At 34.8% G+C, this 16,542-nt stretch overlaps 1 protein-coding gene across 1 annotated transcript in view; it reads right to left on the bottom strand.

Annotated features, from left to right (window-relative positions):
- The window catches only part of STRN3 (striatin, calmodulin binding protein 3), a 47,692-nt gene that overhangs the window by 9,880 nt on the left and 21,270 nt on the right, over positions 1 to 16,542 (bottom strand). Inside the window, exons 8-11 of the mRNA XM_009577613.1 lie at positions 15,694 to 15,834; positions 9,834 to 9,967; positions 2,008 to 2,183; positions 1,828 to 1,875 (exon numbers count right to left, since the gene is read on the bottom strand). Of these exons, the coding sequence (XP_009575908.1) occupies positions 1,828 to 1,875; positions 2,008 to 2,183; positions 9,834 to 9,967; positions 15,694 to 15,834 (499 nt within the window). The remainder of the gene's footprint in view (positions 1 to 1,827; positions 1,876 to 2,007; positions 2,184 to 9,833; positions 9,968 to 15,693; positions 15,835 to 16,542) is intronic.

The following is a 16,542-nucleotide window of genomic DNA, read 5'->3' as shown; positions in this document are numbered from 1 at the left end:
AGGAAGCAGCAGATCTACTCCTTTGGACACACTACTAAGTCGCGTTTAACTGTACTGTAAAACCACATCCCCAAAATTAGATGCCTGGCTCATTTGACAGGCCATGCTCACGATATAAGGAGTTCACTGGTTGTTTAAATGTAGATGAGCAAACTAGAATTACATATTTGAAGATGGTGAAAAGGAAGACTATTGGTTGAATCCACCTACGTATTTGGCAAAGTAAAGAACGAAGCTGGGCTGAAAGGGAATGTTGCTCAAAGCCTGCCTGAGGGGAAGAAATAGTAAAATGAATTTGTTACCAGTTTCATTGGAAGTCGCAGGATGGGGATCAGTTCTGTATCAAAATTTCCCCAAACCTTACCTTTTGGTATTCAGTAACAAAAGCCCAAATAATATCCCAAATTTAGATAGAGAAAGATCTGAAGGAGAATTCAGTTGGTCTATCACTCAAAAGAACACTTGTTCTTGAGGACAGATTAGTCACCCAGCCCTAGGGAAGAGTGTTTTACACTTTAGCTAATAAGTGCAAAAATAAGACATTACATCCTATCAAGTAAGTGGCTTAAGGGAAGGAGGAGGGTGATGATAGTACATGTAAATTTCCTAACACAAACTGCTAATTTCTTTTTTTTTTTTTTTTTTTTTTTTTAATCCAGGCCAGCACAGGAAGCGTTATCCACTTCAACGCTTATCAAAGAGCTCTCGTGAAGCTTACCTGCTAACTGGGTTGGAGACTGGATCTTTAGTTATATAAGCAAAGGACACTCAAACTACTGTGACTGGCTACGGACTGCGCATTTTTGTCTTGCCTTCTTATTGGAAGGAAGCAGAATTCAAAATTAGCAACTGAAACTCAGGCAGTAACAAAGTAGCTAATGCAAGTTGAAAAATCACGAGGAGTTTTACAAGTCCCAGCTCAACTTGCAAGTTTTACTAACATTGTTTAATTCAGGTTAGCTTACTGTCACCATCTGCCACAAAGATGCTTCCTTGTTTCGGACTAGTTTGTGCAATCTACTTTCCCAAGATCTTGGGCTGGACCGCAATCAGAAATGAGAATATTTGTTATGGTGTGTAATGAACCACCATCTGCACACAAAGCAGGCAAACTTGAGATGGGAAAGGAGGAAGCTGGAGTGACATTGCAAGAAAACTGACTGTAGCTATCAGAACTTTACTCAGGTATTAATCAGCTTTTTGATTACAAAAATTATCTCACTGGTTTTCATGTTCCCCCAGATGTGAGAGGTATGTGCATGAATTAATACCCATGCTCTATCTACTACTTCGGCCTATCCTGGCAATGAAATTTTCTCTCTTACTATTGTTCAAGCCCCTAAAAAAATTCAGAACCCTCCTAGTCACTTGCTTGGTCTCCTGATTTTTCACTCATTGAATCTGCATTCAGTGGGGTTTTGTTTTGGTCCTGATGATTGCATCTGTACTTTTAATTTCTCAGACCTGTATCTGAAGATACTAGGTAAGACTAATAAATTCCACCTTATTTACCTTCTTCACATATTATATATAAAATCCACAGTCCAAGACATGGGCATTACTCAGGTGATTTCATTGTTGTCTTCTACAATCTCTCCTTTCCATTGCAACTAACCACATTTGCCATTTCCTGTTCTTCTTGTTTTACCATGGACAGTGCAATTCATGACAGGGACTCAGTCTTTACCTGTTTTTACAAAGTATAACGGACCTTGTCTATATGATGTAAAAATGGAATACATTTGTGGCTTTTAAAATGAAGCATCTTATGAATCCATGAGATAACGACAATACATTTATCAAGCATTAATTATGTCAAACACTTACATGTGGGCCCTAAATGTGTAGATGGGTTCTACATCTAAAGAGGCACTCCTGAAAGAGAAAGGAAGAGTTATTACACTACATGAAATATCTACTGAAAAACTCTGAAAACATTTAAGAGTTTCATCAATTTCAAAGGCATTTAAAAAAAAATTGATGTTTTATAAAAACCCATATACTTGCTTTTTGGCAGGAACTGTTTTCTGCAAATTCCAAAGTTTTAGAGTATGGTCCTCAGAGGCTGTAACCAGCACAGGCTCTACAGGATGAAAAGCTAATGCCCGCACTCCATCAAAATGACTGCGTAGCGTATACTTAGGGTTCCATGTCTTTCGGAAGGCATCTTTATTAGCTGGCAGCTTAAAAAAAAGGGAAGGAAAAGAGTCATTTTATCTTGGGTTTAAAAATATGTATAATATGTATCTCCCCGTATTTTAGGAAAACATGCTATTTTTGATTCAGCTAATACATGTTCAGTCTTAAGTTTGCATTTATCTATTGATCCATCTATGACTCCCTCTCTGGCATGCAAGGTAGTCTCCAAATTTTTCTATTGTAATAGTTTCTTTTGTCCCAGAGTGGAATGGAGTACAATGCTGAACACACAGACAAGAAGCCTTGATTTTCAAAAACTGGTTTTAGTTCTTTTATGCAATAATACTTTAATTCTTCTTCCCTGAAGAAAGAAAAAGGTTCCATTGCTTATCATGTTCTCTGCACCCAAGGAAGAGATTACAACTGTCAAAAACTCATTTATCACTTAAACACAATAAAAATTAGCTTCAGGTCCCTAGTGAGTGATCTTCCTCAGATGAGTTACTTGACTGAGAATGACCAGAAACATACGTAATTCTTGAACACTTCTACATGTGAAGGTAAGTACACAGAAATAGGTAATCCAAATTTCAATACACATTTGTCATGATTTTAAACATAAGTCTTTAATGAGTTTTAAATATATTTGTGAGACAATAACTTAGTTACTATGTGAAGCAATATATACAAACTTTATGTTTATATATTGTGAACATCCAATCCATACTCTTAACCTATAGACTGTTAGGCTAAAATACAAAAATTAAAACTTCTTAATATTAATTACAGGTAACTCAGAAAAGTTATCAGAAAATCTCAAACTCTTTTAGTGACTTCAAGATACAAATTTAGAGCTTTGAATACAATTTATATTATGCAGAGAGTAGACCCTTAAAAGACTACATCCCACTTGTCTCCTTAGGACTCCATCATAAGGAGAAATACATGTGCAGGTACTTCTCTCTTCCTCTCAAGTAATTATAAAGGGAGTTTAGAAAACTGACGTTAGTTAGATCACCAAAATTAGCAAACTAAGAATGAATGGCAACTAATCCTATCCTCTGCCTTACACACTATTCATCATGTAATTGTTACAGCATGTTTCTCAACTGTAGGCCAGAATCTCTCTGTATCCCAAGTTACTTTCAGCAACACTATTAAGAGATTAAAATCTCCCATAGCTAATAAAATCTTAGTACGTTGTATCTGTCAGGACTGAAAATAAAAATCAGATCATAACATAACATATACTGTAATAAGCATTCTTGGACCAAATCTATATCCTGGACTGAATTACCACTACTCACTCAAACTAAATTTGATTCTATCTAATCAAAATAAATAGAAAGGCTCAGACAATAAAATTTACTGTTTTGAGTTACAGACGTGCAGACATTTGCTTTTTCCTTGTACTAATGTAAATTTCTGGCCTAAGTGCAAGCTATGCCAAATTCAGATCAAGCAACAGAAACTTGTTATATCAGACATGTAACCTGGATTTTTTTTTTTTTAAATACCATCCAACAAATACATTTCATAACAAAGCATTTTGTTTCCAATCTTCCTACTTCAGAGTATACCAAATACCACAATATTTTTATTGGGATTTAAGTTATTTAGCACTAGACTGCATATTATATACAAGCTTCAATAAAAAGAATAATCTTTTGTTTCAGGGAACAGAGTGGAATTCTGAAGTTCTGCATTACACTTGACAGATTTCAGCCCAAACTGCGTATTTATTCACCTCGCCATCGAAAGTGAATAAGAGACGGAAAAAAAAGAAGAAAAAACCTGTATTTTTCTAGCAGAGTCCCTTGATATTTGTAATCCTCATTATGTAACGTATTCATCCACCTGGCTAACTTATGTTGCCTCATGCACTTGTGGTGATCTGGGGCTTAGAGAAATTAAAGCCAAACATTTGAAATAGCAATGGTTTATTTTAGCACACATTATGTCCCAGATTAGACACAAGACCTTGATTCTTCAGGTGCGGTGTGCATCCACACCACACTGATTTCTATTACAGTTGTGATGAAGAGTCATTCAAGAAAACCAGGACTGAATACAGTGGTCCTTATTTTTCAAAAAAAGGAAAAGAGTTCATTAAATCTTTTTTGTTAAAATGGCTGTTGCAATGGTAATTTCATTCTCAGCAGTTCAGAGGAATCTGCTAAAACGCAAGGTACAGAATTCACAGAAGTTACAAAAAACAAGGTACATTTCCTATCTGAAGTACACCTTTAAAGCCTTAATTTTTTAAAACCGACTTGAACATCTTGGTTCTTTTAGAAGACACCACGTACACCTTCCTAGAAATCTAGTTATATATAATCTAGTTATATATAAGCCAATTTTTTTTTTAATTCTTTTCCTCAATCCATGTTTCCAATGAATCTTGACATCCTTACTGCAAGAGTAAGAGAACTGACTTTAAAGAGAGATCCTTGCAACCTCTAAGAAAAAAACACTAACCGGTAGTATATTTCCACAAAAAACAACCACCTCAGAAAAACACAGTCAAGGACTTGGAAAAGGGATTTGCTGATTACAAAGGGTAAATGTGAGATACAAAATGGGCCAGAGGTATAATGGAAAAGAAGTAAAATGTGACACTGTGTATCAGTGTTCTAAAGTTGACATCTCAAAAGCCTCTCAAAACAGAAGGCATGGACACATTGCCCCATTGAGTCTTAAAGGTCTACTGTAAATGCCGGAAGATAAAGAAAGTGAGAAGACAGACTACGGAACCATACAGCTTCACTAGCTCCTTCTCCCTTTTTCTCCAAACTTTGGTGGACTTTAGTAAACAGGACCAAGAAGGATCAGCTAAATCCTTGATCCTAGTCCCCTGTCAGCAAACAGCCACAGAGTAGATGCTTAGAATAGTAGTAGTTGTTCCCCAGCCTGAAACCACCTATCAACATCCAAACAAAAACCTCTGTCTAGGTCAGGAGACACAAAACACTTTACATATCCTAAAAAACCTTTACTACAAAATCTCCTTAAACTTAGAGCAAAATAAAAAAAACATACAAACCATACACCACAAGAAATTGCTAAAGATTAGAGTAGAAATCAGAATTGGAAATGCCTGCTTTATAATACTTGCTCAATATAACCTAATAAAAATCCCTTTTTGCCTTCGTTTTGTCTGTCTGTATGGGAACACAGGCAAGCAACCTATTCATTCTGCCTTGTAAACCACCAGCAAACTAGACTGAAAGAAACTACACTTAAGCTAAACAAAAAAAACCTCAAAACCCCCAAAAACCAAACAAGCAAAAAAAAAAAAAGACACCAGGGAAGGAAGCTCTTCCTTGCCCCTGCAGTCAACAATCCTTAAAGCATAGTAAGAAGACATGCATTTCCCCATCTCAATCAACTACTCACCTACAGCAAAGAGGAATTAGAAAGCAATAATTAGTAACTGTAGTCAGTCTTTTAATGTTTTAACGTTATTTTTTTCTTGACAATGTTGTGACTGATTGGAGATTTCCAAATTTAGATGCTCTGATAAACAAGGACTTTCCATTTCGCAGCCAGTCCTACAGCAGAAAACCACCACCATCCTGTGCAGCTACAGAATCCAAGAGTATACAAGTGGGAGCATTTGGTTTGGTAACAATATTACACCCTCAGGGTACAAACAACTACATGCACTGAGGTAAATATAAAGAACTAGGTATCAAAAAAGACATGACTTGAGATGACTGTACCATATTACAGTATCTACCGCTTAGATGACTAGTATTGTAGACAACTTGTGCACTACATCATTCACATACAGAAAAATTTTCAGCTGTAGTTGAAATTCTTAAGATTTAAAACTTAATCCCCATCCTGTCCACATATCCTCTCCTTTTCAAAATACAACACTCATCAAGGAGTGATACATGAAAGCTAGTGGAACCCTGTTGTGGCTTTATTTATTCAGGCACTATAATGGCTCACACAAGCTATTTGAAGAACATGGACCTATTGGGAGCAAAATGCAAGAAGTGGGAATATTAAGTGTTTTGGGTTTTTTGTTGTTGCTGTTTTACTTAAACATTAACTTATCTGCTTATCTGGAGATTTACTGGAAAAGGAGGTGGCTTCAGCTAAGCTCATAGGGGCATGAGATTAAGATGTCCTACAAGTACGGTATTATAGGCACAAGGTAAGACATGGTCTTACTGCACTGCAGATCCACAGTCACGTAGAAACAACTTCAGAAATAAAGAACTATCACGGAATTTTTAACCTGAAGGAACGTTGTGATGGAGAACTAACAGCATCTGAAATTCAGCCTTTTAGATCCATGACAGGACAGAGATTCCCCTCTTAAATAAAAATATCAAAAAAATCCTTTCCATCTGCATTATTTGACACTTCAAGTTTACCTTTTCTGACACATGAAGTAGTCAGAAGGACCACATATTCTTCAGATGTGCTTTAAAAGACAGCAGATACACTAAGAGCACTAGGAAAGGAGGACTGGATAGGAAGCAAGAAAACCAAGTGACAATTACGGTCAATCACTTCTCATTCCTATTTGGTGAATGATCCAGTAAGAAAGCAAAAATTTATTTCTATCTTTTGTCTCCTGTATCAGGCAGATATTGAAGAATGAGATAACCTCTCCCCACACACTTCCCAAAACAAGCTGTAATTGAAGAGCCTCTAACAAAGGGTCTCGATAAGAAAATTTTGAAAATTCAACTACACTGAAGCAGTAAGATCATCTCATCTACAGGATCACTGACACCTTCAAACCTTCAACAAATCTGCGAGGCACTGCCTTCTGCTGCAAATTCCTTACTAGCTCAGGCTGTATTTCACACTTGCATATTTATCACCTCTATTCTCTGCTTCAAGTTTCCCAAGAGCAAAGGCAACTCCAAGTTCTATTCTGCATTGCTCTTTGCACAATAAAAACTGTATTGTCAGGTTTGTCACGAGTACCACAGATTCTCCTGAAACAGTTTCATCAGTTGGTGTCAATTATATTATTCACTGTAATGCTTCCTGAGTTTGTCTTGCCTCACCTGTAAATACTCCTCCTTCTTGGAATGAGCAAAATGGCTACACACTTTTATGAAGAAGCTGTACTTCACAAAAGACAGTAATATATTGCAAAGTTGCAATGTTGCAGTCAAGCATGACGTTTTCCTCAAAACCAATCTTGCTTCTGAAAGTCTCTCACAGTTTTCCTACACTACTAGAGTTCTTCAAGTAGACATCACAAATCCCTTCTTTTACATCGAAGACATTCTTGCAATCTCTTTAGTATAAGAAAGAGGTATGGCATATATTTGCCATTATGGCATCAGAACATATTAATGATTGCATTATTTTGATCTAAGATACTTCTAGCTCAGCATCAGCCTCTGGCAGTAGCTAAAACCAACCAAAAATGCCTAAGAAAAAGTACAAGAATAGCAATGCTTCTTCTTACTGTTCTTCCAGATGGCTATCATTTCACGCCAGGAACTTCTTGTTCCTTCTGTGTATATAGTAATTCTCAATGGAGAGCTAATTGGAGAACAACAGATAATGATGATTCATAATAGAGATATAGAGTATTCTGCTGCTACTGGAGTTGTACAGATACTGGAATTTATGCTATTAGTTGTGACTGATAATCATTCTCATGACATTAAAAATAGCCGACCAAGAATGGTGCCATGCAAAATACAGTATTGCAGACCTACCCTAAGGGTCACCATACTAATTAGTCCATGCATTAATTGTCCAGCATACAGGCTGACTTGGGATTTTGGTGGGCAGAAAGGGAAAGAAGGTTGCTTAACAAGTATTTTAGATTTTTAAAAGAAAAAAGAATCAGAAAATTCTGTGGTTACGAACATGTACCTTAAGAGCCAAATGTCATCACGTTACCTTTATAAATTTAATGAAGGGCAAGTGTAACCCAACAGAGCTTGATAATACTCCAAAGTTCTGAACTCGGGAATAGGACAGATATAGAATGCAATGCAACTGCAAAAACAATTTGTGATCTAATCTCACAGCTGTAGCTGCCTCACTACTGAAAGTATACCATTTAGTTTTTTTGATGCCTCATATTTACTGTCAGTAAAATGGGAATAACACTTAAAGAAAATAAAATAATCAACCAACAATTTCAGAAGCTTGATTTGAGATTCTAAACTGCTTTAAAATAAGTATTTTTCCTCATGCAAGTTAGCATTAAACCAAACTTTTCTTAATTCTTGATAAAGATACAGACAGGAGCATTTAGAAGTTATTCAACCAAGTAAATACAGCACCATGTAAAACAAATCCCCAAACTAATCAACTTCATAATTCCCAGGGGAATTTACTACTAGTTAGGAGTAGTAGTTAGGAACATCCAGTTCTGGATGTTTCAAATTTAAGCTGTCTTAAAGCATTTACAATTGAAGCTTTTGAAAAACTTTTCTCTGAAGTCCACTTGTTCATAGATTTCATTGAAACTTAAAAAAAAGTGATAATTTTCTAAACAATTGTACATGACCCTCAAGTCAGACACATTTTACATGTGCAAAGAGCTGAAATTGAACTCTGATATTAAGTTATCTGACTTCCCAGAAATGTTATGTCATTTGACGTGAAACAGACAACCTGAAGATTAATCCTTACTGTGAACAGGACAATATATTATACAAATTTAGAAAGTACTCCAAATATTTAAAAAAGCTCTTTCATTTATTTTTATACAGTCCAGTAATAGAAGGATGGATAATTAACATTTTCATTTGTTATTCAGGAAATAGAACTATGTAACATAACACCCTGCAATAACGGAGAAATGTAAGTATTAGCTCTTACTTCATTACAGCAATTAATAATCTTACCAGTTATAAATACTGAAGGACAACTATGACTAAAAAAACACGTGTGTAGTCACACACAAGTATTTTCGGACCCTGTAAAAAACTATAAACAATTTATTTCTTCACTTTGCAGATTCTAAGATTTTAATAAAATCCCTAGTAATGGTTTCCAGTACAAACACCATGTATCTAACTTGAAAAGTTACAGAAACGGGGAGGTACTTTACCAACAACAACAATAAAAACCAAACAAACAACCACAACCCAAAACCACAAGACACTTTAAATACAATACAATATGTAAGACTTACCTGAACACTTCCCTAACCAGCCATCAAATGTTTCTAGCCAACGAAAAATTCATGTAACACTATTGGTAGTAGCTTAATGAACATGGTCAAAGGAATGTCAGAACACTCTGGATTATAATAAAAACACACCCTAAAAGCTTGTATCTGAAATATATTACTATATATAGTCTATGCTGTTAACACTACATAAACACAAAGAGGAGATAATATTTGTGTTTTATGCCAGGTCTTCTCAATACTCCGTATCAGTGTATAATTGCCATTTTTGTTCAAACAAATTCATGTTAAGATGTCAATCTGTATTTTATGTCATAACACATTCCCCCAGTGACAAAATCTGAATTAAATTATCTAAGTAGAAAACAAAGTCATCTCACTTAATTTTGATTACCCAAATTTCTTAGCCCATTCACATGGTGCTCCCTCCTCCTCCCAAGTAGTAGTTTTTGCTAATGAAACCTCTGTTCTCTGCATCTGTAATGTTCAGGGTGGGGAGAGGGGACCCAACTATTATCGATTAAATTAAACTGTATAAAGAATTTTAAAATAAAATTGCACTTACATCATAACTATAGTCTGCATCATTTGTTACTGTCAAGTCTGCAAGGTCTCCAAGGCCCAGTACACTTAACAACACATCATCAGAACCCATAATAAATGACTTGCCTCCTCCAGGTGGAAACGTTATTGGCTCAGCTACAAAGAACAAAACAGTTTCTTTAAGTCTCAATGTAATAATTCAAACTGATGAAAAACTGCATTATTCATCACTTAAAAGCAAAGCAGAGTTTAAAACTGAACTTTTATGTACTACATACTGCCCCAACTAAAAAAAAAGAAAGCACGATGACACGCACACATGTGCAAACACACACACATATATTAAATAAACAATTCTTATATCATGCTTTGCCATTTGATTTCAACTTACTTTACAGAGGTGTTCAATACTACTGACAAGTGACCTGACTGACATTACTATACATTGCAATATCAAATGTACGTCCCAGGTCTCCAAATTCTCAGCTAAATATTTCATTTACTACACCATGCTATCTGCCTTCTATTTATTTGCAAATAAGTCTCTCTGCTGTATACTAGTCAGATATCTCTACTTGCATGTGTAAGTATTTTTAATCTCTCAGGATAAAGGCCTCCTGCAAAACATCTCTTCTACTTTGATTTTTTCAAATGACTAAAAACCCGAAAATATCTGTTATTCATGAATTTTCTCTCTTACTTTCTCAGCATGATTTTGGATTCTAATTTAAAATACATTCAACTGATATTTATCTTAGCTAGCTGAGCCTTCCTCAAATTAAAATCTAACATTTCTGTTAATTATCATTTAGAATGAATACAAATTATATATAACCATTCATTCTCAATTCACACCTGAAAAATAAAGTTTCAAATATTCACCCATATTCTTTACACTCTTCAACAATTCTGTGTATCATCTTCTACCCACAAATATCAATTTAGCAGTAAGGAACAGGAATAAAGGCTTAAACATTGTAATACGTTAACATATTACAGAAGCTGCTTTTACTTATCAATATTCCTTTCTGTGCAAAAATGGGGACAATTGTTAGGTAGACTACTTAAACTTCAGCTGTGTGAACTTTAGCTAAGTGCAAACATCTGCAAAATATGTTAAATCATATTTGACATCTTTAAAAATTAAACTTGCTTGACTTTTGGATTTCTCTTGATTTGGCAGAGAGACTTATGGTCTCACTTTAATGCCACCCCTTGTTTCTAATCCTCTCAGAAAAACCTTGAAACTCAGAGAAAATGAAGTTTCCAGATCTGAAAAACATCCTATCCTGTTTTTTGTCTTACAGAAATAGTTCCAAACAAGAGGACTAATAATCAACACATTCCTGTTTTGAACATGCATCTTTATTACTCTGTATCGCCACTATCTGAATGGTAACCTAGTTATGTTCCACTCCAACTGAAGAAAAGTAACTAAGACCAGATGTAAAGTTATAGATGTCTGGCATCATTGCTGTGGCTACGCAAAGAGGAGCCAGCCCAGCTAGATTAAAAAAATCACTTCTCAAGAATAAAACAAGTTCTAATGCTTGAGAACTACTGTACTATTAAAAAAATGTAACATTAGCACAGGCAACACAACTGTATGTGAGAATCTAAGAGGATCATCTATGTAAGAATAAAGACTGCTGTTCCTACAATTGCATAAAAAGAGCAAATAGTATTCTAACTATGCACAATCACCTCTTTTTAAAACATTCAGAACCCATACAAAGGTCTCGACTCATCAGAATGCTACGTTAAATTAACAGCCCAAAATAGCTTACCATGCCCTTATGTGAATAAGCTTTTCATTTCCCTTAATATTTTACTAGAACTCTCAATTTGACAGTCTATTCCAAACCACCCATATTTCAGAAAAAGCCATATTCCTAGAAAACACCTAATTATTTTCCATGTTCCCACCTATTTCCCTTACTATTGGTTTTTGGGTTTGGGGCTTTTTTTGGGGGGGTGAGGGGTATCCAGTCATCCATGCTTACTAGATGAGATCAGAGTTTCTAAGGATTGATTTCTTAGTGAAAGTGTCTGAGCTGAGCATAAAAGGAGATACAAACAATACTTTCTATGAAGCAAAAAATAAAATAACATCACAAAAAATCCTCTGGGCGAACCTAAATTGTGAAATCCTCAAATTAATAACAATTAGCCCCCTCAATTACTTCAGAGACCAAGTTTTTCCTTGTTCTTTTCTGACAGAAAAAGAATGGGAGAAAAAAGAAAAAGATAAAGGCTACAAAGAAACGGGGGGTGGGGGGGTGGGGTTAGGGTTTTTGTTGTTGTTCTCTTTGGTTGGTTGGTTTTGGGTTTTGTTTCATTTTGTTTGGTTGGTTGTTTTTTTTTTTCCTTTTCTTTTTGTCTCCAAGATTCCAATACTTTTATTTGCAATTTCTACAACTGGCTCGCCTCTACTGTCTTGACAGGGTCCCAGCCTCCCGAATACAAGTATACATTTACAAGTCAAACCTCCCAAGTCATTATAGAACAGAGTTGCGGATCACTGGGGAAAGGAGGCAATATGCTCATTTTAAACTTGAGGACACTTTCCATCCCTGTTGTGATGCTGTGACTCCTATTTGATCTTTAGGACAGGCCCACAAGGTTTAGATAAGCCCCTGAACTTGTCATACTAATTCTTTGTGAAATTAATGTCATCTGTCCTTAACAGATCAACTTTCATATGCTTTATACTAAAAATAAAACACTACCGCAGAAAAACACTACCACATTAAGAGTCTATGTTATAAATTTATCAAAGCTTTATTTGCATCAGAGGTGAATATCCCTTTATTTAAAGCTTCAAAATTAATGCCATCTGAAATTCAGAAGCATATTTCTCAATACTAAAGTTGCCAATATGTGTATGTTGTATAACTACATTTAAATTTATTTGCACATTTTATTTTAAAATAAGACATATTCAAAGTAGTTTAAAAAATGGTTTCAAGCTGTTTTTATAAAAAGGCAGAAAAGTAATACAATGAAAGATGTGTGACGTTATAGCTGCTAAAATAAAGACCCACAACTCCATATATCAAAAACACTAAATCAATAGATATATGTAAATGATAAAGTTAAATAAATTACTCATTGAATGCTTTTCACTTAAAAAAAAAATCCAAGTATTTTTCTCACACACATGTGCAATATTATCCTCATAGCATAATATATATGTTTAACTGAGTTTGCAATCAATAAATACCAAGTAAAAATGTAAGTGATAGTACAATTTCTTTGTAGATTAAACTAGGTGAAAAAATGCAACAATTAAGTATTTGCTCGGCCAATCCTAACCAGCACTTCTTACCCTCAAGTTCTTGACATCATACATAAGTAAGTCAAAATCAAGCAGTAATATTTGTACAGACTGAAATGGCTTCAATCTCTAATCAAATATGTATGTTCACATATGCTGTTCTTGTCTACTACATGACAGGGACATCTTAATCTTGTTTTCCAAAAAGTTAATACATGGTACACCAAAAGCAACAGTTAATGCCCAAGCAATTAGCTGTTACTGCTATTTTTTTTGTCAATCTATAGACTGACACCCCCACAACCTACAAATATTAAAAAAGAAAAACAACACGTGAAAATAATAATTCTCTGTACAACACACTGGATGGAGAATCCTGCTGCAGTTGATTCTGTTTCTGAAAGTCATGCAATATGGTGAAATGTAAACCCCAATTTCTTATGGCCAAAACTATAAAGTGTAGTTACAGCATAACAATTTTCTCACCATATTTAACCAGGCACTTGAGAGTGAAAAAAAAACCAAAACAAACAAAACCCCACACCTTTAGAGGTATAAAAGATATATTGCCAGCCAATCAGAACCATAGTTTACTTCCTTCCCTGAACCCCCTCCTTCCCTCAAGAAAAAAAGTGAGCTAATAACACTTCGTTCTCCATACAAAAACGAAATTATCAACCGCTATCTCAGAACTATAACACTTCAGAGTGTAGCATAAACCTCACGTACAGTCACAAGAACATTACAGCTTGATAACATTTATCATCATAGGCTAGTGTGTCCCAGCAAGAAAGCCTAAAGTTGTCTGCAAAAAACTTAGCTTTTAAAACACAGCTGAGCAAATAATTGAGCAAAATCTGCATTTTATGATAATGAAGTATTTGGCCTTGTTAAGAAAAGACAGACCTAGAAGGAGTTCAAAAGACAACACTAAGCTTGTTTGCTTGCAGCTTTGTACCATATAGTACAGAAAAACTTAAAAAGCCATGTAGTATTCAGGATAGAATTTTTGATGAAAAAGCAAAATTTACACTCTAATATTCAAGTTTAAAAGTTACGCAGAAACCACAATTAGCAGATATGATGGTAGAGATATTCATACTACTACTCTTAATGAATAAAGCCCAAACTACATTGATAAGCTGAAAACATATGAACACATTAAATAGCATGAAAATATAATCCTGAAGGCACAGTTTATTTGAAAATAGTGTGGACAATCTTTATTTGAAGTGTAGCACTGTTTGTGGTACAGGAACCAGGCTATAAAAGTCAGTCCCTATCAAATTCAAATTTAGGACCTATTTCTTCAGAAAGATTGTTTTGTCCAATATTATTTTAGATGTAAAGTCTCTAAAAGAGACAACAGCTATATGGCCTGTCCTTAACAAGGAACATCTGTGTTCCTTTGCACACGTATGGCCTAAGAAAAATAGCCTAAGACAGACTGAGGGAACTGTAATTGTAGGGTCACATGCCCTTAATACTTAACAAGGCTAAAAGGCAACTTAAAGCATGTAAATACTAGACCTAAATACAGCCTAAATGTACGTCCACAAGTTTCACCAGTAGGTTTTTCAATTGCACTCCACAGGTAAATTTGATACTAGTTCATCTTTAAGTCATAAATAAACACAAAAATGAAAAAGGAAGGCAGTAAAAGAGAAGGTGAGAAGACAAACACTTTTGTAAAATAATAGTTTGGGAGAGCAACAAAAAACTTCCCTGCAAAATTTCTATTTTTCTGCTTGCCTGGTGACAGGCATTTGTCGGGGCAGGGGTGAAGGAAGAATAGGAAAACCAACAGATTATCAGGATCAGTAATAACGCAAATTCTTTCCACTTCTGGTATAGCTGATACCATGCCAGGGCTTGTGGATCAAAGATCATCATAAAGGAGCCAAATCTGAATTCAGCTGAGTATTTTGAATGAATATGTTCTGAGTAGAGGACAGAATTTACATAATGGTATTCTAATCTCAAAGTTAATACAAGAAAAATCATTCCTGTAAAACAAAAAACTTAAAGCCGAATACAAGATTTTAGACTATTTAGATAATAGTTTGCCACTAACTTCCATTGCCTAAAATAATCCTGAAATTGAAACCAATACTTTGTAAAGAAATAGCGTCTTTGTACACTTGTGTATACAGAGCAAAAGAATTTTAAAAAAGAGAACATTAAACTTGAGGAAAAGAGACAAATCAGTCTCATAACTTAACCACTTTTAAATTTCACTTTAAAATGCAAACTGTGTATCAAATGTTAATACTCACCTTTTTTCTTCTCAATCAATAACAACCTATTTGTAAAAGGTTTTGCTAACAGGGGGCAGTCTGCAAACAGGGATTTAATAGTGAATAGTTTCAGAACACACTGCTGTACATGAAGTTGTTTAAAAATACTTATGAAATAATAGTGAGTTACGATAAGCCACAGAAACTCAAACCATATTCTAATAAAACCATTTGGGAAGAATTGCAAATAAACTAATAATGTGGCAATCTGCAATTGCATTAAGCTTTACAGAGGGGACAGTAAATTACAGCGTGTGCTTTCTAAAAGAAATCTCCTGAAATACAATAAGTAGCTGAATTTTTTGTACCTTCCTCTGCTCTTGCACCTTCATGATCAGTCATTCTAGAAGAGGGTGACCTAGATTGATTAATGATTCCTGAAGGGATGTGGGGTATCTCATCATCGCCCAGATCAGCTATCATGTCGTGAAGTTTTGTCCTGTTGACTCCTGTAAATCAACGTCAGCAGCAAAGATTCATTTGATTGCTACCGCTTGACTTGACTGAAGTCTAAAAATCCATTAAACTAATTAAACAAGAATAATTACTGACGGGACCTCCTTAAAATAAATACAATGCTTTGCTTTTGTCTTTGTATATTAATAAAATTGATCTTTTGGGAATCAAGAGGAGGAATTAATACATCAAATCTGAAAACTACATGCAAACAGTTTTAATTCACTAAATCAAAGAATAACTCCTTTGTGTTCTGTAGATCTATTCTACAATTTCCTGTGGGAGAAAAAAAAAATCATCTCACAGCCCTACTGAGAAGTCAAGCCAAATATTAAAAGAACATTAAGGATTAAACAAAATACATACAAATTAAACATTTGCTAATAATATTACACAACTTTAACTATACTAAACAATTTAACACTGAAAAACAGAGTGCAAATAAAAAATAAGCTTAAAAATGAGGGAAAAAGTACATACAACTCATAATGGGGGTGCAACAAACAATTAACTTTCCCTGCTTTCGAATGGTATTTAAATTGTATAGTGTTTATTAAACACAAGAGCAAGAATGCTTCCACCACCATATGAAACTGCATATGTATATTACCCTTATTATACAAGCATGCCTCCAGAAACAAAGCATTCTGAATTATATGTGCATTAAATTCACTATGTAGACACTAGCAAACAAGAATAGT

This window comes from Fulmarus glacialis, unplaced genomic scaffold (assembly GCF_000690835.1).
Source record: "Fulmarus glacialis isolate BGI_N327 unplaced genomic scaffold, ASM69083v1 scaffold28615, whole genome shotgun sequence".
Classification (NCBI taxonomy): domain Eukaryota; kingdom Metazoa; phylum Chordata; class Aves; order Procellariiformes; family Procellariidae; genus Fulmarus; species Fulmarus glacialis.
This window is presented reverse-complemented; position numbering and strand designations above follow the sequence as displayed.